The sequence below is a fragment of the Biomphalaria glabrata genome, chromosome 10, assembly GCF_947242115.1.
Source record: "Biomphalaria glabrata chromosome 10, xgBioGlab47.1, whole genome shotgun sequence".
Classification (NCBI taxonomy): Eukaryota; Metazoa; Mollusca; class Gastropoda; family Planorbidae; genus Biomphalaria; species Biomphalaria glabrata.
This window is the reverse complement of record NC_074720.1, coordinates 32666750-32691965: the sequence shown is the minus strand read 5'-3', so window position 1 is coordinate 32691965 and position 25216 is coordinate 32666750. Positions and strand designations below refer to the sequence as shown.

The 25216-nt window shown below is 37.4% G+C and overlaps 1 protein-coding gene across 1 annotated transcript; it reads left to right on the top strand.

Annotated features, from left to right (window-relative positions):
- The first annotated feature begins 1867 nt into the window (after window positions 1–1867).
- LOC106077749 (WASH complex subunit 2-like) lies at window positions 1868–25132 on the top strand. The gene is made up of 8 exons (XM_056043268.1): window positions 1868–2185; window positions 4188–4346; window positions 9269–9439; window positions 12159–12317; window positions 17194–17319; window positions 19237–19379; window positions 21159–21234; window positions 22410–25132. The coding sequence occupies exons 1-8, from the start codon at window positions 2110–2112 to the stop codon at window positions 24827–24829; spliced, it is 3330 nt and encodes a 1109-aa protein (XP_055899243.1). The 5' UTR covers window positions 1868–2109; the 3' UTR covers window positions 24830–25132.
- Window positions 25133–25216: the final 84 nt, after the last annotated feature.

Below are 25216 nucleotides of genomic sequence, written 5' to 3'. Positions count from 1 at the left end.
ATTTATGTTTTGTTATTAGGAACGTTTTTTTTCTTCTACTTTGCTCGTTTGAACTAAAAAGCCATCGGCTTCTTGTTTTGTCCTTTTATTATCAATGAATATTAAACAACTTAATTTTATAAAATTTGAATTAAAGTTTGTTTATAATTATAATACACTAATTAAAATCCCCCACCCCCTTTTTCATTGTGCCATATTTACATCTTAATCATTGTTTGGAAAATTCTATTAAAGAGGAAGGTTTTTGCTTTTGAAGTGGTAAATACATCTATGCAAATAATGACTGGTCGGATGAACAATTTCAAGAGGTTCATTGAAAGAGCAGCTAATTGAGTTACACCCCATGACTCGTGAGTAGCCACTTAGCGATTCTACATAGGATACGATGTACAATGTACAAGTACCTAGATGGCGCTTTGTGGTAAGCTACACGATTTGACTACTCTTTAGTTGATGTCAAGCATAATATGTCCAGACGTCAATGGTGTTATTTGCATAATAACGGCTCATAAATTCATGGTTAAAAAAAAGTTTAAAAACAAGCAATAGAAAAAAATAATACTTTTTAAAAACAAATCTTATCTAAGTGAAGGAACCGCTAAGTATTGCCATTTATCTGAACATTACAGAGTTAATTTCCCTTTCTGCTATATAAAACACAATTAGTTAATTTGTACTAAATGATTAATTTTTGGATGGATTCGTGTACTATTATCGACTATGAATTATTGAAAATTTGAACTTCATCTGAGAATGGGTAAAAGACTTGTTTCAGTGTAAGTTGGGCCAAATGGATGTGATCGTATAATCATTTAATTGATGGCTGGCCTAAGGACAAAAGGATCGGTAAATGACCAATATCTTATTCATGGTCTATTGAAGAAGTCCTAACCTTTGTTTACTACGAGAGAGAGAGAGAGAGAGAAAGAGAGAACCTCCCAAGCCTGTATGTCTTTAGTCCTGCAGCAGAATAACTTAATTAACATTTAAAATACACATTTCTCACTAATAAACAATTTTAACGTCCAAAAAAAAATAAATTAAATTAAAAAATAGACTAACGTTGGAAAGCAGGAGAGGCTTACTTTCTAAACACATTTTCAAAACATGCTTGTTCTGTATCGTCTCTAGGTGAGCTTCACTTGTCTTTATACACATGTAACACAAAATACTCTATAGTGTCAGTACCTTTGCGAAACGGATTGCGTGGGGCCCAGTTTGTGTAGGGATAAGGATAATAAATGAAAATTAAGATTTTAATTAGAAATAAATTCTTCTTTCGATTTTATTCATACTTTACAACGTACAAAATCACTGTTACATTAAAAAAAAAACTTCAAAAAAAAGAGATCGAGATAGATTTAAATATATATGTATATGCCAGTAACTCTTATACTAAAAAAAAAAGTAATGGAACTTCCGGTTTTGGTTAAAATTCGCCCTGTAATTATATTTTTACTAAATGAAAGTTGACAATAACTTTTTATATAGCGCGTAGAATTAGTGTTTTCTATATTCAACGCCAAAACGACAATTTTGTCTATTTTTCTGGGAGATTCAGGAAATGTAGAATTAGTGCGGGGCGTATGAAAGCCGGCCCTGGTTAGTACCCTGATCATAAACCTAATTCCCTATCAATATTTTTGAAAACGGGCCTTTTAAAATGAAATGAGGAAGCTTATAAAGTATGCAAAAATAAATAACCTTGTTTAAAACACACACTTTCAGGCTCCTCTCATATATGTATATAGCAAACATTGTTTAGACAATTAAACTTTGATTTCTTAAATTATATAATTCAACTGAAGTGTAAACTATTTATGCCAGAATGATCATAAAGTGTTACCATAAGCTCAATTCACTTAGCATCACACAAAAGTGCGCAGATTAAGCCCTGCTGCCCACGTCCACTTTAGTTCCGCTTGCTAAGTACTTGATTTAATAAGTTAATAGGCAATGCTTGGTGTAATCCTGTTAACATTCTGCCATTTAAAAAAACATATGGGATAACAGTTTAAAAAATAATTTCCATATTGGTACGAAAGTATTCAGACCGTAAGAGTGCTTGTCATGCGGGGTGGACTGTGTTTTTAATTGACACTGGTAGCAATGCATCGTTTTTCGATTCTACTGCTTCTTTCACCACTGCTTCTCAACACAACATTTGGTGCTAATATTACAAAAGGTAGGTGCAGTGTGTAGTTATGTTTCTTTTTGTGTGTGTTGTGAACTGATCTTTACTGGTGTGTCAAACTGGCTTGGTATCCAGGTCAGATGTGTGTGTGTGTGTATATGTGCACTGTGTTATTATGAACTGTCTTGTTATTCTTGTGTAATAAAGCCTATGACAGAGACGTGTTGTCATAGTGTTCTATAAGGTTACCACTGTAGGTTAATATTTATGATCCAATGATAGGTCTAGATTCTAGATTCTCTACAAGACTGTTATATCCGGCATTGTCAGCGAAAAAAAAGTTTCCTTACGTAGAATTGTACTGTCTCATGACGTGCTGATAAAGAAATATCCAACGTCACGCATTGAGCCATTTCTTTTTTATTAAAATCTATGTGCTTTTCTAGAAAGCAGAGTTTTATGTCATCGCACTTGACCCACTTGTGACATCAAATATGATCTCTGACCGTCTTTCTCCATTCATTTCTGTCTTGGGCCTGGACTAGAATCTCTTGTAGGTTGTCCTCCCATCTCTTCTTTCTCCTTAGTACTGTTCCATGCAGGGATGTTTTTGCAAGCCCTTCGTCTGATATGGCCATAGTATTTAGGTTTGCGTTTTCTGCCTGTGGTCAGCAGGCCATCGTGTAACTCAATGGCCACTGCCCACCGTGATCCTGTTTCGAATTTCTTTAGAGGTGTTTCGGTCATTGTAGGATGCTTCAATGGTATCTCGATTCCATGGCCAGGATCCTCCTCTGTATCTCTGTAGAACGCGTTCATGATTCGCAAGCAAATATAAACGTCGCCATGACCAAGGAAAGCATCACTCCGACTTTATATCTTTGTCTTATCATATCTTACAGACGTTACTTCAAAAAGAACATAATTACGTCCAACGCATTTTTGTCAATCTAGTCATGTACGTTAATCAATGACTTAAATTCTGCCAAGTCGTTGGTATTCCTGGCAACCCATTCCTTTTCATAGTGTCTCGAGCTTCGCACGTGCTGCTGTGGAATATGCCATTCTAATCAATCCTCCAGGTTTGGGTTCTCCGACTAAACGTTAAATCCCTCCGAGTTATTTCAAACTTCTGACACTTGCCAGCTTGTCTGACGTTCATTTAAAATTAAAACCTTTATTTTCTATTCATCACAACGTGCTCTTTTTTGGCATTGATATCTTCTGAAAATACCAGGACGTATTAACTATCCAATTACATCATTGTTGCACACATACTTAGGTATGTATATATATCAAAAGTGCATCTACAATACAGAAATGCCCTTGTACATTAGCGAACGTATCGCTTCATATGTCCGTCAGAGAGCCCTGCGCTCCATGGACTCAACGAGTCTAGTGGTGCCACGTTTCTCAATCAAAAGTTACGGGTTGCGGGCTTTTTCAGTGCACGAACCAAAGGTTTCCCTATTCATCTCAGACAGTTAACATGCTTCACTTCTTCCAAGAAGAACATTAAGACCTATCTGTTCAAAACTTTTTTAGATAAGTCTGTCATTTTAGCTGTCGTGATTGTGTTTGTAATGTTATCATAGCGCCTTGAGCCTACATCATGCTTGCTAACAGCGCTCTATAAATTCTCTCTCTCTCTCTCTTTTTATGTATATATATATATGTATGGAATGTTAGGATTATGTATGTATGACTCACATAGACATAAATGTTCCTTTGATGATGGCGGAAACTGTAGTGTTTGTTTAATGTCCCACCCACAACCAGAAAGTCCTAAAATAAATAGAAATTTACATTTATCCCTGTTAAAGAATGAAACTTTTTAACTAATCGGGTAAACCCGTTTACTCAGTATTGTATATTTGATATCAATATGTCGGCCAAACTCATTTTCACACTCTACCTTCATTTTCGTGGCAAAAAAAGAAAATGTTTAATATAAATCTAAATCCAATCCACTAGAAGATCAGTAATACCCAAACTAAGGTTCGCATTCCGCGGGTCAAATCCGGAGCGTATATATATATCCTTTGTTTTTCAGACTGTCCATCTTTAAGCCAATTTAAAAATGGTGAAGTGGAACAACTCTCAGCCTTCAAAAGAAAATTGTCATGTAACAAAGGTTATACTTTGTATGGTCCGCAATACATATACTGCACAGATCGAGGCGTGTGGATACCGGAAGTACCTTCTTGTATAAGTAAGTGACTACAATGTAGTTGTAGTTTATTGTGGAGCATGTGGCAGAGTGGCATACACTGCTTGGCTTCCTAATGATGGAGACTAGGTTCGAATCTCGATGTAGACCAGAGTTGTAAATTGAGATTTGACACGGCCTTGTTGTATTTGCTCGGCATCCTGCACAAAAGGGGAGGGTGTGGTAGAATGAAAACGAATAAGCAGGTATGGATCCTCTCTTTGTATTTATTCATTTATTTTATTTACTAATGATTGCATTTTACATTAGATTCGGAGGGGGCTGGCGTCATAAGAAGATAACATATAGCATATGTAACTTATCTTAGTGAGTTTTATTTTTTACATAATACGTAATTTTTCAACTAAAATACGCACCCAAAAGAAAAGGACCTGTCTGCTTGGTGGGAAGGGTAATTGGCATCTACCGTTATAAGCCTTAGACTTGGGCTAAACTCCGTTCTCTTGCATTCCTTCTAAGTCAAGTCTCTGTCAGAGCACGATCTAGAGCGCACCTTCTGCACTGACTTGGATGGCGGTATGCAAGGCAGGGTTATCACAATATCAATGAATAGCATATACCATGGACGTAGCCAGGATTTTTTTTCGGGGGGGGGGGGGGGTTGGGGGTATTTTTCTCCCTCCCCGGGCAAAAAAAAATCATATCTGTGTGTGCGTGTGTGTGTTAATCCATTCATTCTTTCGGAAGACGTTTATGTACCCTAGATTAGGCTCTTCCTGGAGTTAGTGGAAAAATTGTAGACTTCCCACCATTATCAGCAAGGGGGTCTGGGGCGAAGCCCCGCCGCCTAGCACTATTTCCGGTATTAAAAGCCAACAAAATGCTTATTCTGATTTATCTACAGTACATTATCCTGCTATTAAAAAGTTTTAATTTCAAAAACCTTATGTGCTCCTCTAACTGACTTAGATCCTCCCGCGCCGTTCGGCTCATTGGACGACTCAAAAAATCTGTCACTGGCAATATCTGAAGCCTCTTGCCACCTGCTCTGAGGACCTCCATGAAAGTGTAGCGCCAAGCTGTACTAGGATGTCCTTGTTTGCACTTTCCTCGTAATGGCCTCCATGTCATCGGAACTCTTAGTATACGTAGCTCATTTTGTCGGAGAACATGTCCCGCAAACCTCATGCGACGCTCTGTCACAATCTTACTAAGTCTTCGACTCCCAGCTCGGCATAGGATTTCCTTGATTGAGACCCGATCTCCATAACTGACTTCTTAACTCCGTCCTAGCCATCTTTGTTGAGCCACATTTAGTCTTTTTCAATTTCGGCAGATGACTATTCACTGAACTTTATTAATGGAGCACAGCCACTGGTAGAAGTTGGTAAACTATATGGCCAGGCGCTTGGAATTAGGGAACTGTGGTTTGCTTTAGGTTTTTATCAAAATGGGAAGTTTTATCGTCAAAATCATTTGGAGGAGAAGGGGTTAATCTAAAAAATCTGGGGAATTTTTTTTTTAAATTTGTAATTTGCTTTAGAATAAAATTGAAGAGAGAGGTTTTCAACCTCAAAACTCTATGTATGGGGGAATCTAAACTCAAAACCTTCAGGAGGGATTTTAAACTAAAAAAAAAGGCCTCAGGAGGAGGTGGTTAGGTATTTTTTAGCTTCAAACCCCGCTGGAGGGAGGTTTAAACTCAAAAACCCCCTTTGGCTACGATCATAGCATTTGGAGTGTGCAATTTGCTTTTTTTTATATGGAAGAGGTATTTTTTTAGCTTCAAATCCCTCTGAAGATGGGTATAAACTCAAAAACCCTTTGGCTACGATCATAGAATTTTGAGTATGTAATTTGCTTTTGTATATTGAAGAGGTGGTTAGTATGCTATAAACCCTGTCCGGGTGGGATTTCAGCTCGTTGACTCCGGGGTATACATAAGTTCCTTGAGTTCCCAGGTTCCCCACCTCGAAAAATTAAATCCAAGCAATTGATATCGGCATCGAAGCCGTGACTTGCCAACACTGAAAGCAGGTTTTTCAATGTAACATGTAGTGAATACCAACAGTTGTTCAACGTGAACAATAGTAATGACAACGTAAATCAATGTACATTATTTAACAACAAGATTGTACGTTTAACAATTTAATGAAGCATTTTATGATGAAGCATACATTACGAATAATTATCAATAGCATTTATAAAGCAATTACATATTACATTCAAAGGAACTTTAGCACACCTTAATCTCGGTGCCATAGTCGATCAGGCCTCACAACGCCAACCCAACGCCACGGGCAATAGTCTAATACCAAGCCTATAACTCAGACTCGACTCCAGCAAAGTCTCAAGCCTGTGTCCCCAATACTGGGGAAGAACACCACACAGAGAACTCCATCTCAAGGCAAAACAAGAGAACTCCATCTCAAGGCAAAACAAGAGAACAATGACACCAATATAGCGCATCCTTAGGAACAGAAACTTACGAAACCTTATGGTGCTCAAAAGAAAATACCAAACAAGATGCGCACGACAAACCCCACTGGAGGGGGGTTTTAAACACAAAGCACACTTGGCTACGCTCATAGAATCTGGTGACTGATGTATGGATAGTCTTATATTGAAGAGGGGATTTTATCTTAAATTTCGGAGGGGGTTAAAATCAAAATTTTCCTTAGAAATTGGGAATTGTCGTTTGCATTCTTTTTTTTTCCGATTTTGTTTCATAGAAGAAGGGGTTTTGACTGCAAAACCCACTGGTAGAGGGTTTTGAGCTCGAAACCCCCTTGGTTGCGCTGGGGCAAGTGATGGTTAAATATTAAAATCTCACCTAAAATAAATAGAATCTAAGCAAAAATCAGTCACTAAATTCCGATCATTCTCTTATGTTGTCTTCCCATCGCTTTCTCTGTCTGCCTCTTCTTCTTTTCCCTGGTACTGTTTCCCGAAGGAAGGTCTTTGCAAGCCCCGTAGACCTTATAATATGACCATAGAGTTTTAGTTTGCGTTTTTCTTTCAATACCTAGCAGTTCATCCTGGGGACCAATCGCTGTAGTAACAGTATCTCTAATGTCTTCGTTTAGGACGCTGTCTTTAAATGTGATATCTAGGATCCTAGTATCTTGATTCCATTGCTCGGATCCTCCTCTCTAGTTCTGCAGTCAGCGCCCAAGATTCGCAGGCATATAAAAATGTGACCATGACCAGGGAGCATACCAGTCTGCCTAGTTCTTTTGTCCCATCTATGCCATCAGCAAAGCGCAAGTTAGTAATTCTTCTTCCTCCAATGCTTACAGAACCTTCATAGCCCTCGAGAGCATCTTCCTTTGTCCTTTCAAAGAAGATATTGAAAAGAGTTGGTGAAAGTAGGGTGTTGTCTTACTCCAACTGTGGTTTTAATCCAGTCGCCAATGTTATTGTTGAAGTTCACCGCACTAGTAGCCTCCTGTTAGAGATTTTGAATAACCTTTATTGTATTTACTTATGTTGTACTTTTTCATTGTTGCCCAGAGTGTCCCATTCCATACTTTTTCTGAGGTTTAGGATTTGGTCTGTTGTGCTGCTACCTTGTCTAAAACCCGCTTGTTCTTCTGATATCATTGAGTCTACTATCGGTTTTAGCCAGTTCAACATAATTTTTAACATGACTTTGCTTTGATGGCTTATGAGGCTGATAGTGCGATAGTTTTGACAGAGTTGTACATCGCCTTTCTTTGCAAGAGTGATGATGAGTGAATAGGTCCATGGCTTGGTCCATTCTCCTGACTACCATATCTTGTTGCAAATCTTAAAAAGTGCTTTTATCATGGTTTCTCCAACAGCCTTTAAAAATTCACCCGGAATGTTGTCAAATAAGGTTGATTTTCCCTTTTTCAGGGCTTTTACTGCTGATGTTACTTCCAAACGAACAATAGGATATTCGTCGATGTTGGATACTACTGGGACATTTAATAACTCCGGATCTCATGAGATTTCAAAGTTATACATATCTGAACAGTGTTCCGTCTGTCTTCTTATCACATTCTTTTCCTCAATGAAAAGCTAGCAGATCTTACATTATGCTGTAAGACATAAGTTGTAGCATGTATCCCAAAGACTACGCATCTTATTGCCTATGCGAGAACATTTTATTTAAGCATGTTGATGGTGGTTCTATATAATGTAAAACAGATGCATACATACAAAATATCTGTATCTCGCCGTGTGACAATGACATGTAGCTAGCTAACAGTAAACTTTGGTGACCCGACAAAATAGCGCGGACAAAATAGCGCGAAATTTCCCGACAAAATAGCGCAAGACAAAATAGCGCGGATTTCTATGAGATGTGTATAAAAGTACCGGATTTATGTAAGTGAACCTCCTGGGCAGCATCTTTGTTAAGATCTCTATCTTCTTGGATTTTAATAAAGTGACTCCAATATTTCCGATAGCATTATGAAATGTTAGAAATCGTGTCCAGGACAATCTACTACGAACAAACAATTCAGTGGAGGGATGGCACCATGCATTTCAACTGTCTGTTGACGGTCATCACATTGTCTACAAGTTAATCTCTCACTTCCTCAGAGAATAAGAGAACACTGAGAACAAGATTCTGAGGTACAATGCTGGAGAACAAGATAAAGAATGTAAATGAATGATATATTTTGAAATTGCTCACTACTGCTTGTTATAATTTTTGCTTACTGTTTGCATATTTATGTTTCAAGATATCTTAAGTATCTACTGCAAAATGACTGAAAAAAATGATAACATTAAAATAAAGAAATATTGTCTCTGTTCATATTTTACGATATCTAAAGTATTTCTTTCAAAATGACCGAAAGATATTTTGTTCGCGCTATTTTGTCGTCGCTATTTTGTTCGCGCTATTTTGTCGAGATAACGTAAACTCTAGATTTCAGAGTTGCCCCACTTTAGATAAATATATCTAGTTAACAGTGAACTCTATATTTCAGAGAGTGGTTGCCCTAACCTCCCAATAAATCAAAATGTCCGAGTCTCTGAAGGAAAACAGAAAGGAAGTATCAAAAGTTTTTCCTGCAATCCAACCTTTATTTTGTCTGGTGCTGACCGAGTCCTGTGTGATGGGACACGATGGAGTGGCGTAGGACCAAACTGTGTGAAATGTGGGTTAAACTTTAATTTTAATTACTTTCAAGTTTTTGTATATTTACTTTTGTTAAAAAATTATAATAAATTTGACTAATTTTGTAATTTTTATTCCACCTGAGTAAATTTAATCGTTTCTCCTGTTTCGTTTTTTTTTTTACGTTTCTTATGTTTCTTCAGATTTGAAACTTCCACAGGACTGCGGGAGATGGCGGCGGGCGGGGTTTAAATCCAGGATCATTGACACGACAGTTCAGAGCGCAAACCACACTCAATGAAGCTATGATACGAAAGTGATAAACTGGACAACAAGAGTTGCCATAAAGAAAACCTAGACATGGATCTTATACATGTAGCCATCATGGAAAAACCTCATTAGCATCAAACATTAGGATGATTTTGATTGTGATAACATTTTCTATTCTGACGATGTTTCAAAATCTAATCTAGACAGCACAGCTTCGATATCTAATATCTATATATATAATTTAATGTAAGGCGTAAGCATGTATGTGTGTCCCGCATAGAAATCAAAACCGTTTGACCAATCTTGATAAAACTTGGTATAAATGTTTTGTTAGATCATAGCGGACCGGTACGTGACGTTTTGGCGCCGCCGTTTTGGCGACGGGACGTTTTGGCGTGAGAAATCATTTGACGATAATTTAATAAGCAAGTAGCTTTTATAACAATGTTTATTTCACTCTACCATAATATTGTATCTATAGTATGAATTCTAACACCGTTCAGCGAATTTTTTTTTTCATTATAAAGGTTTTACTTATTTCATGAATATAGGCCTATAATAAGTCAGATTCCTGAATGGTAATGACATGCTACATGTGAGTTCTGCTAATCGCACTGGATGACATTTTTGGATTTCTTCCAAAAGATTTTTTTTTATTTGACATTAGTGTAATATACGAACTAGCTAAGTGTCACACTTTAATATAACAAAAACCATGTTAACATCTAAAGCTCTATTACGCTGAATGACAATAACTCCACACATAGTAAAGATCAAGATACGGAATGTGGTCAGTACAAACTCTAACGTGAATCCACAAATATAAACAAACACTCTGGGCGACAATAGATAGAAACAAATTCACGACACTAAGATACTTTGAAAAGATATATTTTGAGAAATTGGGTAGGGGTGATTTGGGTGACACATCTCGCATTGACGCAGGTAGAGTTCAACAAATGAAGACAAGACCAGGTCTGTCGATCAGAGAACACTCAATGGAGATAATCGAACAAACAATTTTGCGGAAGCAGCTCATCGGCGACTACAAGCCGAGTTTGGAATGAGCCACCCAACCATATTGAAATTCATTGATGGAATACGAGCTGTCCAGAAAGGCCGTGACCTTATATATGAACAATTTATCCGGGGAGACCAGCCGCCTTCTAAACGAAAAAGTATATTGACACAGACAAAAGAATCAATGTAATTGTACAAACTTTTCAACAAAGGAACATTGAATACCTTAAGGGACTTGCACACAACGTTTTAATGAACCCTTGAATTCCAGCGACTTAGGCAAATAACCATGGTGTCTATGTATACTTACCTTAAAGTATTTTGAGAAACATGGTACATGTATTATATTTTTTACTTATTATTAGCAAGTGTTTGGTATGTATAGCTGGAAATATCATACAGTCATTAAATAAACCAATGTTAATGTAAACAAATAATCAATTTTTAGTCTATCATCGTTTTATTGTGATTTTGATTTTTGTTTTTAATTTTAAAGTAATATCTTAAAAAAAAAATTTTTGAAAATAAAAGTGTGCCTCTTAGTAGACACACATACAAGAGCCAAAATGTTTATTAAAGAAAATGATGTGAAAAACAAACACACATTTACATTTAGTACGTGAAAAATAGGCTATGTCTTAACACAAACACTCATGCAAAACATAGATATGAATAATTCTTTTAAAAGAAATAATACAGTAAACGTACATAATGTATTTCGCGCCAAAACGTCCCGTCGCCAAACGGCTCGCGCCAAAACGACCTTCGCTCCAAAACGGCTGGGCCAAAACGGCGGCGCCAAAACGTCCTGCTTCGATAGCCGACACTTTAATGTATGTTTAATGTCCCTCCACAAATGGAGGGCCCAAAAAATAAAAGAAAATACCTCATTTATCTCTATTAAAGAGAGAAACTTTTTAACAAATCGGGTAAATCCGTTTTCACAGTATTTATATTTGAACATATGAATAAGTCTAGCAAACGGGTAAGCCGATTTTCAGATTTTCATACTCTACTGTTTTTTGTAGCAAACTAAAAATGCGAAGGGAACATTCGCCATGTTTGACATACATCTAAATCCAGTCTACTAGATCAGTAATACCTTAATTAAGGCCTGCAGGCCGCGGGCTATATTTGGCTATTTTAAAATAAACTATTTCATGTACAAAATTATAAAGATAAAAAGAAAATTGAAATCAAAATCCTCCTCTATTCATCCTAAATTATGCTACAAGGTTGGTAAAAAGGGATGCAGGATATTACTTTCACTGTTATCTGTTTCTGGAATAGCAGTGCCGTATTTGTAAGTGAAAAAGTATTATTTCTATAGCTTGAGTTGCCTATAGGTAAATCCGTCCCTGTAAAAAAAGAATAACCATATGAGATAACTAAAACAAACATTTATTTGAGTTAATTAGATTATTCGCCAGAGTTGAACTACTTCTTATTGACACTAATCTGTTGCACAGATGATACCTTGACACGCAATTTCACTTGTGATTTCGAGGACAAGGGGTTCTGTAGCTGGATTCAGGATATCAATGATGACTTTGATTGGACAAGATGGTCCGGAAAAACATTAAGTGACGGAACTGGACCTTCATCTGATCATACAGGAAACCCCAATGGTAACTTACATTTTTTTCCCTTCTATTCAAACTTCATAGTTCCCTTTTCAGACCTTGTGGTCTATAGGGCAGATGATGTAAAGATCATCTGTTTCTGTGGCATACGGTTACCGAGGGTGTCATGTGGACAGCGCAATGACCAACCGCCTTTACGTTTCCCCATCTAATGTCAGCTGAGTGGACTCATATGCGCCTTAAAAAATCAATCCCGAAATTAAAAATCCCAGCACAACGACCAACCGCCTTTACCTTTCCACAGCTCATGATAGGTACCCATAAGAGATGCACGGACTCAGAAGAACCCGAAATAACAAAAATCCCCGTCTTCACCAGGATTGGAACCCTGGACCCCGCTTTCTGCTAAAAACTCCTCAAACTTAATAGGCTACAAATAAGAGTTTTTCTTTATTTAAATCAATATTGAATTAACTTAATGTTTTATCTTATCTTATATGACACAGACGTTACTTCAATAAAGAAGATGATTACGTCCTAGGCGTCATGCATTTAGTCATGCATTTTAACCAATGACCTAAATTCTGCCAAGTCAATGGTTTTCCTGCTAGCTATAAAAGTGTAGTCATGTAATTCAGAGCTTTGGCAATCACAGATGCACGCTATGCCACGAAATAGACTTATATAGCACAAGACAAGAGCAATCAAAGCAATTAACCCTATCCGAGACTTCTAAAAGAAAGGTTTTGGGAGTTTTCACCATCAAAATCAAACGATGTAATGTTTGCTTTGTTTAAGTTTCGATGCTTTAAGATTCGTTTTCATTATTTGAGCACTAGAAAACTTAGAAAATAAGAGCACAAGTCAAATGGGGCAGAGGCGAAGCTATCTTGGGGGGGGGGATGGGAGAGAATTTGAAAATCCCCAAGGGTCGCCACTTGAGGAGGGCCCCCAAATGAATTTTTTTTCATTAAATATTAAATATTACGCCATTATCTAATGTCCTGATGTCGAATGTCAAAATGCAGGGGCTCCTAAAGAGGTCAAACCCTCGGGCCCCAAATGATGGCAAATTCCTAGCTACGCCACTGATATGGGGAAGTGATGGGGAGATATAAGGTAACCTAAAACAAAATAAAATAAGAAAAAGGGAAAGATTGAGAGAGATCACAGAATAAATAAACTAAGCTGTAGCATGGACGCCATTTGAAAGATCACAGTTGCCAACTAAATGCTTAAAAATAAATAATTTTCTGCTACCAATAATAATGATTAGAAATTTGATTTTACAATGCTAAAATGCTAAATTCAAAAAAAAAAAAAAAGATAGTTAATCAATACTTTCTATATAATGTAGGCTTACACCAAAAAATGTTTGTGTCCATATATTCTACCAAATTGTACAATTGATTATTGATTATACTTTATTGTCATGTAGTAATGCCCATATAGTAAATTTGAATTTTATTAATAAACTCTCCACCTTTAAAACTAACAGTTTTTCTATTAGTTATCCACAAGTGTTTTTGGTGATTCCTTTACAGGGAATTTTCAAAATAAACTAAATATCCCGCTCAACCGCCAGCCCCCCCCCCCCCCCCCAAAAAAAAACAACAACAAAAACAAAAAAAAACAACCCCATTGAGCTTCAATGCGGCCAACTTCATTTAAAATAAATTTAGCTACAAACAGAACATTTTTAAAATTAACAAAGTAAAGTAATGTTCCCCTTTCAGATCATGAGGTTTATAGGGCTGATGATGTAAGGGTAATCTGTTTCTGTGGCCCCACTAGCGGATCCAGAACTTTGGAGTGGGGGGGGGCGATTTTTTTCCAAACCCTAACCCTAACGCCCAGTAAACCCTAACCCTACGCACAAACGTGCATACAGCGCGCGCGCGCGCACACACACACACACACACGCACACACATATATATGTATATATATATATGTATGTATATAAATATGAGAATAAAAAAAGCAGCATTTCTCAACCTTCGGCGAAAAACAAAACAACTGGGGCAGCGCTATAAGGTTCTCTGGTGAAGTTCGGGGCGAAGCCCCGACGCCATAAGCGTTTTCTTGCTTTTTTCACTGCAGAAACGCATTCTCCTGACAAGTACAGCTCATTATTCATCAATGGAGTTCGGGGCGAAGCCCCAACGCCATAAGCGTTTTCTTGATTTTTTGACTGCAGATACGCATTCTCCTGACAAGTACAGCTCATTCTTCACAATGTAGTTCGGGGCGAAGCCCCGACGCCAAAAGCGTTTTCTTGCTTTTTTCACTGCAGAAACGCATTCTCCTGATAAGTACAGCTCATTATTCATCAATGGAGTTCGGGGCGAAGCCCCGACGCCAAAAGCTTTTCTTGCATTCTTCATTGCAGAAACGCATTCTCCTGATATCTACAACTCATTACCCATAAATGAAGTTCGGTGCGAAGCCCCGACGCCAAAAGCGTTTTCTTGCATTCTTCTCTGCAGAAACGTATTCTCCTAACATCTACAACTCATTACTCATAAATTGAGTTCGGGGCGAAGCCCCGACGCCAAAAGCGTTTTCTTGCATTCTTCACTGTAGAAACGCATTCTCCTGACCTGAAGCTCATTATTCATACTTTAAAAAAACGACCTTTCGAATAATGTTGTACTTGAAAAATATTCTAATTTGAATTTATAGACCCATAATACATTGCAAATAAAACCGATTTGTTCCTTGAAAAGATAGGATACCCCACGTATTTAGATTTTTGCTTTGAGGATCGCCGCCGAAAAAAAACTTATTCGATAAATAGTATTCAAGAAAACTCTAGCATGTGAGTTATAGTCCCAAATTTATTTAGCTAGAAAAATATCAGATTGAGTAAAGGTTGGGAAAAGGCGACTATGAAAACGTTATTTGAGTTTAGAACTCATCTCAATCATGACTCTTATACTGAAAAATTTCGTTTGAATTCTAACTTTTCCAATGCAAAGTCTTTCTTAAAATACTTATGATAACTTCATGTGAAATTACAAAAACTCTGTCTGGAAATGGGAATGGCGGTAGAGTGAAAACGATTAATCCTCGCTCCTTTACTAATTTCTGCTAAAGATTGCATTTGGCATTAATAGAATAGGTATGGGGCGACTCGATATAAGAATTTCATTTATAGTATATATAAATTATATTAGTGACAGATTTTTTTAATTTTGTAATTTCTTAACTATAATACAAAAAAGAAAAAGTATTGATTTGTCCGATGGGGGAAATGCGATTGCATGTATCGCCCCTCCCACCTGGTACAACCCTTTTTCATTTAAATTTTCTAATGATACAATTTGAGATTAGAGTGTGGTACGACATATTTACAATGGGTCACATATCAATACGTAGTTTATATTATATAGATATTCAACTAATTTTATTCACAAACTATGATTCTCCACAAAAATAGGACCGCCCCCCCCAGCACTCAGAGGGCTAGAGTGGGGAGGGCAGTACATGCAATCGCCCCCCCCCTCATCCCACCGAATCGGCCAAAATACCAGAAAGGGAGCGACATAATATAAAATTTATATATTAATTCAACTAATTTTGTTCACAAACTATGATTTCTCAATAAAAATGGACCGCCCCCCCCCACTCAAAGGGTTTAGGTGGGAAGGGCAGAAGAGGTATTCGTCCCCTCCCCCCACCAATCGGCAAACAGGGAACGACATAATATAAAGATCGGTTAAAATATCAATAACAAGTTACAAGGATATAGATATTTAATTGATTTTGTTAGCAAGCTGGGATTTCTACCAATAAATTGGACCGCCCCCCCCACTCGAAAGTTAAGGGGGGGGCGGGAATGATACCATCGCCCCCTCCCGACCCCACCAAATCGGCCAACATACTAGAGGGGGGGGGGCGAAATAATGTAAAAATAGGTTGAAATATAAATAATTAGTATATATTTTTAACATAAGTAATAAATTCGTATACAAATTGTGTGAATCCTATACTAAAGTTCGTCCGCCCCCCCCCCCCGGTGGGGGGGGGGGGTCGGCCGAGTGGGGGGGGGCGATCGCCCCTACCGCCCCCCCCCCCCTGGATCCGCCAGTGTGTGGCCCACGGTTAACGAAGGTGTCATGTGGACAGCGCAACGACCAACCACCTTTACTTTTCCCCATCTAATGTCAGCTGGGTAGACTCAGAGGCGCCTTAAAAATCAATCCCGAAATTAAAAACCCCAGTCTTTACCAGGATTTGAACTCGGGACCCCAGGTTTGGAAGCAAAGCGCTTTACCACACAGCCACCGCGCATCCAAAATGCAAAAAAATGATCATAAACCTTTTACAAAACATAGGCGTGTTAACACTTTCTTTCTTTTTATCCTCTACTCTGGCTACACCAAGAAGCTAGCTATTACTAAGCTATTTATAGTTGTTTTTTTCCGCCTTAAAAGAAAATCTCCACAGTTTTCTGGGTACATTTTAAAAAGTCATGTCAAATACTGGCTGCCTGGTCGTGCGGTTTGCACGCTGGACTGTCGTTCAGATTTATCGATGGTCCCGGGTTCAAACCCTGCCCGCTCCCATCCCCCGTCGTCCTGCGGGAGGTTTGGACTAGGAAGTAATTATCTTCAACTCTGAAGGAATATCCGAAACATGTAAAACATTTTACAAACATTTTACAATACAAATGTAGAAATGTTCGTCAAATCACATTTCATGTAGATGTTCATGAAGATGTTTGTGTAGGTGTTTATGTAGATGTTCATGTAGATGTTCATGTAGGTGTTCATTCAGATGTTCATGTAGTTGTTCATGTAGGTGTTCATAATGCGTTGTCTGTATTTCTTGGTCTCATTTTACTTGTGTTTAAACCAAAACATTTTGATCTGTATCCAGTGTCAGAAATTAATAGCATGTTGACATGTATATTATCAGGTCACTATATCTACATTGAGACAACAGACATGCTTCGTAATTCAAAAGCTGTTTTGATGTCCCCTACTTTCCCGCCATTAAAGAGCATAAACACGTGTGTGGAATTTTGGTATCATAGTTTTGGAAGTAAGTAAAGCTCATTATCACTATATCTAAGTAGCCATTTATCACTGTAACTAAGTAGCCATTTATCACTGTAACTAAGTAGCCATTTATCATTGTATCTAAGTAGCCATTTATCACTGTTTCTAAGCAGTCAATTATCACTGTATCTAAGTAGCAATTTATCACAAAACCTAAGAAGCCATATTTCATCTTCTGCCCCTTGACCTTCAGTACACCTTAGTTCTCTCACACCCAATCTTGGCTTAAGCTGAATTTTGTATCATTTTTTTTTACATTTTACCTGACAACACAAGAATGTATATAAAAAATTAATTGTTTGGTATTTCAATCTAGGGAAATTGAACTTCGCTGGAGTGGTGATGTAAGCTGAATTAGTCCTCTTTAAAGTAAATTTGAAACAACCAATAGATAACTATACAATCTTCTATTTTCATATTCACCTCACTAGCAGAGTGGTTAGTATGTAGGCTTAAGGAGGCGTGAGCCATAAGTTCGAATTCAGGTCGTTCCCGCAACTCTTTTTTTTAAATAAATGCCTTAAAAAAAGTGATTACGGTAAAATTCACCCAGATATCTCTTTCTTGCCCCCTCCCCCCAATTCTCCCAACTCATTTTTAGCGGCCCCCGAAAGGGGAGTAGACGCTATTAGTTTTATTATTAGTATTAGATCTCGTAAACTAGAAAAAATATTGAAAATACGACGTCGTGATATTTTAGGCTTTTCAAACTTCTGATGCAACGGCTACTTTTTTTTTCGAAAGCGGAAAATTTAATTTTTAAAATCAATTATGCAACTATATTCTGATATTCTTTCTGAAAATATTGAAACCTGCCTTTTTACCTGCCCTTCGGGAGCCGATTATGAGTTTGTGTTTCCAAACAAACTGTCTTTGTAACCTTGTTTTTTTTAATTTTATTTTAATAAACAGGCCTCATTTTAACGATCAACTTAACATACTTATTTAGGCCCGTGAGTTAGTGTAACTGTTACAATGAAATTTCACGGCCCGCTCGTTTTCCTTTTCTCTCTCTCTTTCGTTCTCTGGAACCCCCATTTTTAAAAAGCTTATATCAACTCATTCTGTCTGTTTGTCTATTAGTTAAAATTTTGAAAATGTTTTTTTCCCGTTTTCCATTCTCGGATCGTTAAAACTTTGCACAATTATTCATTAAACCTTACAAGACATGAGTCAAATAAATAAATTAAACAATTAGTTATTGGGTGAATTTTTTGTTTGATATCGAAATAAGGGGAATAAATGCTACTTAAAGAGAGATGTGCATATCTATATGGATTTAATCCCCTTATTAAATCTCGACACGCTTTCACCCCCACTTACTATTTTTGAATGAAGTTGAAATTTTGCATAATTATTCATAGTCAATACACGAATCAATCAAAATATTTACCAATTAGTTAATCATTAAATGCTAATTAATAATTAAGTTTTATGTAACATAAAGGGAGATAAATCATGTATTTTCACATAAATGGCAGTACTTAGCGGTTCTTTCTCTTACACAAGCTTTGTTTTTTAAAAGTATTATTTTTCTATTGCTTGTTTTTTTTTTACCAGCGCATCGTAATTTCTCCAACTTTTGACTAAATTTGGAAAGACCCGCTTTATAATGCACCCCGATACATGCTCTCATATTTTGGGCCCCTTTAATTTTAGTAGAACTTTTACTTACCCGCTTCTCTTCCTCCGTCCCCCGTCACCAACAACAAAAAGTTTATCCTTTGTACACATTCTCGTTCCCCTTCTAGATTTATCTTGGTATAAAAAGAAATATCATTTTGGTTTTATTAATTTTGAATGTAGAGAAATGATGATTGATTTAGTTTTATCTTTTCACATTTTTGTCATGCACAACAAGCTTCTTTTACTTTATTTTAAAAAAATATTTTGTTGCTAGGAAACGCTGGCGCACTCCGTGTCCATTTAAAACCAACATCTACCAAAGGGAAGCCACTGGTTATATTCGACCGTGATGGGTTGAATAATGATACATGGTTTCGAGGTTTTGCTGAAATACGAGCACAGCAATATACCTATAATGTAAGTACATTCATAATATGACAAAATAAATCATACGCTCGATAATAGTGAAACTTACTTTCAAGACCCATCTTGCTGTAGGTCAAACTCATATTACTTTAAAAAAATGGTTTATTACTTATACTAGTCCCAACAGTTTCCGCTACATTCTCTGGAGTAATGCGGAATAAAATGAGGCGCCGTCTACATGAGAACATCCACATCAATGTCTGCAATTACGGCGATGACGTATTTAACCTAAGACGCATATTCTACCATAATAACATTGAAGGGCTGAATGTCACAGAGATTCATATTCTTCCATAATAACATCGAAGGGCTGAATGTCACAGAGATTCATATTCTTCCATAATAACATTGAAGGGCTGAATGTCACAGAGATTCATATTCTTCCATAATAAAATTGAAGGGCTGAATGTCACAGAGATTCATATTCTTCCATAATAACATTGAAGGGCTGAATGTCACAGAGATTCATATTCTTCCATAATAAAATTGAAGGGCTGAATGTCACAGAGATTCATATTCTTCCATAATAACATTGAAGGGCTGAGATTCTCTATACTTCATCGAGTAGGAGATTCAATTGGCTCAATGAGATCGCCGAGGATGTTAGCTCGTTTGGTGTGTCTATCATCCTAAGAATACTGGAGGTCAAGTTACAAATGTCCCACTAAGGAGCTTATTTAGCTCTACAAATCGATGCGTTTGACAACCTCCTTTATATTTTTCGACCACTTCACATACCCGTGAACCCAGACAGCACAGAGTCCAACAATGTTTCACTGTTTGAACTAGCCATTAAGAGTTGAGCCAAGGGTCATTAATTAAACTCTAGGCCAGCAAGAGCTCCCTCTTACCAGTCTGACTGAACAAGAAAGCAGTAGACAACTGTCTAGTTCAGGCCAGCAGCGCTCTGATCGCCTCCACTTAGAGTATAACGGAAGAGATCTCTCCACCTACAAACACAAATCAATGTGACTCTCTCCGCACTTCTGTAAAGCTCTGAGACCTGGGTGCGCCAAAGAAGGCATCCAAGACTCCTCGAAAGCTTCCATTAACAATCCTGCTCCAGAATGAGCGTACACTTTAAAGACTACTAGTAATTACCATTCGACTGCCGCGCTGGGTCGGACACCTAACCCGCTTAGGAAATAACCGCATGCCAAAGTTAAGCTTTAAATGAATGGCGTAAAATAGATGTTCTCTGGGAATCGATATGTTGATCTACCAAGACGCCATTTGGCTCTCACTGTTTTCAAGTGAAGCAGTTGTTTGCAGATGTCTCCTGAATGCAATAACCGGTTGCGAGACACATGTTTGAGACTCAAGAAAAGAAAAACTTTAATAGACCTGACAACGACTTTGTCTGCATTAGATGTAGCAAAATATGCAGGTCGCTATTGGGTTTACCTAGTTTCAAGAAAAATCGCTCAATGCCCATATTATTACTAGGTACAAGAGTGGATCGTTACCGTAGTCTCGAGGATAATGTGGCTACTCTAAAGTCTTTGGATATAATGCAAACAACCACCTCACTAATTAGTAAGGAAATTCTATATGTGATTGTGTCTTGGTGCTCAACTCTACAAAAATAATGCTCAAAAAATTAAAAAGATAACAATATTACAAAACCTTTATATTGTTTGTTTTATGACTAGAATCTGATGACTGGTGATGTGTTGATTTTATAATTTTAATTAGTTTTCATTCTAATTAAGCATACACATTTATTGGAGGCGCTAAATGAATCACTTTATTCACTCTTGGTTTATTTAGATTCTGTTTGAGGCAACGGTTGGAGGAGCTTTTGGAGATATTGCTTTGGACGATATCAATATCTACAATTGTAAAGGTATTATAAGACGAGAGTATTAAGGAAGATAAGCTTAGTGACAAGTAGACATAACTCATTGAAGCTTCAATTATGTTGTACAGTTAGAGAGACAGGGAGAGGGAGAGAGAGATTTGAGATGTTAGAGGGAGAGAGATAGAAAGAAAGATGGGAGGAAGAAGGAAGAGAAAGAGATGAAAAGAAAGAGAGAAAGAAAGAGGAAGAGAGAAAGAGGGAAGGTGAAAGAGAGTGGTAAAAAGAGAAAGAGAGAGAGAATGGAAGAGAGACAGAAAGAGGGAAAAGGGGAAGGAGAAAGAAGGAGAGAGAAAGTTATTGAGAGAGTTGAAAGGTAGGAGGCAGAGATAGAGAGAGAGGTGGAAGGAGAGAGGGAGAAAAAGAGAGAGTGGGTCAAGAGGTAAACTGGAGAGAAAGAAAGAGACAGTGGGGAATAAAAAAAGAGATTGAATAAATGATTGAGAGGAGATAAGCTGACGTTTTATCAGGGGTCTTAGTTTGTCTAATGAAATAAAAAAAATTAAAGAATACATTCACGTTTTGGTCGTCTCACCATACTTGTGGTTACAACTAGTGTGTTAAAAGTATGATTAGCATTTGATGTACCTAGATCTAGATCTAGTTCTAGATCTAAATCTAGATTCAAGATCAAAGTCTAGGTCTAGATCTAGATCTGAAATAGATATAGAATCCTGATACAGAATCTACTAGTCTATATCTAGACTAGAACTCGTATGACTTTACACGTTTAATCTTAAAATTACTAGACCCAGGCCAATGTTATAATCAGGAATAGTAGGCCTTTTGTTACCGAGTAATGGTGTACTTTTGCTGTTCGTATCCGATTCATTTCTTAATGAGATACTACTGACGGACAGACAGACCACACACAATTAATAGCGTCTTTTCCCCTTTCGGGGGCCGCTAAAATTACTTCCTGTTGTAAGCAAAGAACTTAGAAATTTGATTTCACATATTAAAGGGTTAACTCAAATACTTCGCTTATAAATCTGTATTGCATATTCCTGATACAGCGAAAAAGATTGCTATTTATAAATTTGCGTCCTTGTATTCAAATCTCGAATAAAGACATTGACTTCCTTATCTGTTGTAAATATGTGTATCGCTATTCACTGCCATGAAAGGTAAATGAGTAAATCAATTTGATTTTTTCTTTTCAGTACCAACACGTCCTCCAGTGAAAGGTGTTAAGCCGACGCCAAGGAAACCGCCAACATTAACAAGAAAAACCCAGTCAAAAGGACAGTTACCAACAACAAAGCCAACCACAACAAAGCTAACTACAGCAAAGCCAACAACAGCAGTGCCGATAACAGCAGAGCCAACAACAGCAGAGCCGACAACAGCAGAGCCAACAACAGCAGAGCCAACAACAGCAGAGCCAACAACAGCAGAGCCAACAACAGAAGAGCCAACAACAGCTGAGCCAGCACAAACATCGGCGTCGTCTACAGAAACTGCAACTTTGGAGATTGCTTCGACTGACGGTATAATAGCACTCTCTTTGCCCACAGTAACAGCCATTAATAATATTACTACCCCACCCATGGTAACAGAAAGAACAACAAAAGACACATCAATGGTCAGTGCAATGAAGGAAGATTTCTCTAGTTTTGTAGGGTCCGGTGATGATACTGTTACTGAAAGACCAGAACCTACATACATTGGGACCACTGGCCCAGATGAGAACCCCTCGTCTGATAACACTCCTGTTCCGACTATAGACATTTTAAGATTTACTACTGAGAATACTAATAGTGAGGATTCTAATACTATAGACATTTTAAGATTTACTACTGAGAATACTAATAGTGAGGATTCTAATACTATTGTTGATAATATTAAAATCAGCAATACCAATGATAACGAGGCCCCTAGAACTAAGTCGAAGGAAAAACCCGGACGCCATCCTGCGTACGTAGCCGGCCTGATTGGATCTGTATTAGCAGTGATAATAGCTGTTATTATATTGGTTATAGGCATTAGAAAGTGGAACAGAAAGAGACAAAGCTCTTCTGCCGTTAAAGAGGTGAACGAGAATGAGCTGAACGAGATACTTGTCAACGATAGTAAGCCAGATATCTCGCCACCACCAGAGAATCCTTCCGATAAGGGAAATGTCGAAACGACGCTTAAAGCAGATCTAGAAGCCACAAACAATCCTAAGCCAGACACCTCGCCACCACCAGAGAATCCTTTCGACAAGGAGAGTGTCGAAAAAGAAGAAGCCACTAGCAAGAGCGATAAGGACGTAAATAATGGCAGCAAAGAAATGCAAAGGATCGATAACCGGGAGGACGATAATGCCAAGAAAACTTTGGACGCAAATACCAACGAAGAATTTAAAACGAACTCTAATGAAATTGTAACCGATAACATAACACCAGACACTGAAGCCAAGATAATTGATTCAGCCACTATCAGCGCAAACGTGGAAGCTTTATTATCATCAGGATCAAAAGATAATAGAGATAAAGAAAGTGATCAAGAAAATAAAGTGGAGGAAAAGACTGGGTTAACGTCAACAACTGATGGAAATGTCGAGGACAAAAAAGACGAGAAAAAAATAGATAAAACTGACTCGAAAAATACCGAAGATAAAATTCCACTACTCGAAACTCAGAAAAAATCCAATGATCATAAATTTTTAATGTTCAAAAAACTATTCCGAAAGGAAGACGCAAAGTCTGCGAAAAATAAAAATCCAGATTCAGAAACAGCAGGAACTTCAAAAGAACAAGAGCAAAAAGATGAAACCGCTAATACAATTAGTGAACGTGTCAGTAGACAGCAGAGCAATGATGTTGAAAATGTTGCCGTACAAAAAGCTGAGGGGCTTAACGCGGTGCTTCACAAAGCTGAGGAACAAAACGATAAATTGGCAAGTGTTGAAGGGCAAGACTTTCAGTTGCCCAAAGCTGATGGCCAAAACGTCGAAATGCCAAAAGAAGAGGGGCAGCATGTTGAGTCGTCAAAATCTGAGATAGTTACAGACAATGCACAAAAGGCTCCAACGGACAAAAAAGCGAATGAAAAACATTTGAAGAAACTAAAGAAAGAACGTGAGAATGAAGAGAAGAGAAGAAAGAAAGAAGAAAAGAAAAAGAAAAAGGAAGAAAGTAAATCGAAAAAAGATAAAACTAAGAAAGACGTTTCGAAAGCAAAGGATGAGATTGGAGAAATGAAAGATGTTTCGAAAGCAAAGGATGAGATTGGAGAAATGAAAGATGTTTCGAAAGCAAAGGATGAGATAAGAGAATTGCAGACAAAATCTTTAGAAGATAAAAACATCGAAACAAAGGATGCTGATGGAAACGCACTCACAGCACAAACTAACATCGGATTAGAAGATCAGTGCGTTGAAATCCAAAAGGAAGAGAAGACTGACAGGGAGGCGGCCTCTTCAATAACTTTAGGCAAAAATGATCAACTCTTTGGTATAACTACTAATCTTTTTGACTTAATCAACGACTCCAAAGATCCGCTGATACCAGAAATTACAAACCAAGATGACAACCAGACTCCTTCTGAGGCAGACATGACTTTAACCGTCAATGATACAATAGTCGTACGCTTTTGATTTGGCATTTCAAAAATTGTGCAAAGAGAGCACTTGATATTAAAAAAAAACCACTTGATCATGTGATGGATAAAACAAGATCAGCTTTTCTGGAAGCTTATGATTTTCACACCAGACCAACTCCTTTGGAGAAATTGTGTGAATGGAAAGTCTAAGTTGTTCATAGTGTGCCTTGATTGATATTTTCAATGCTAAGACGACTATGCACTGACATTTCTTAATAGAACTTTATTGTTCAATTTAGTTTTATAAAATGTAATTTAATTATTTCTTTGTCAATACATTTTGATTTTTTTCACCAAATTACTTATTTTAGTAAATTGAATTTAGCACATTATTTAAAGATGAATACATCATTTATTAGCAATTCACAATATAAAATTCTTG

Excerpts from the sequence above, each read along its gene's own strand:
- LOC106077749 (XM_056043268.1), top strand. The coding sequence starts at position 2,110 with ATGCATCGTTTTTCGATTCTACTGCTTCTTTCACCACTGCTTCTCAAC. Across the intron at positions 12,318-17,193 it reads TCATACAGGAAACCCCAATG|GTCACTATATCTACATTGAG; the intron begins GTAACTTACATT and ends GTATATTATCAG. Across the intron at positions 17,320-19,236 it reads TTGGTATCATAGTTTTGGAA|GAAACGCTGGCGCACTCCGT; the intron begins GTAAGTAAAGCT and ends TTTTGTTGCTAG.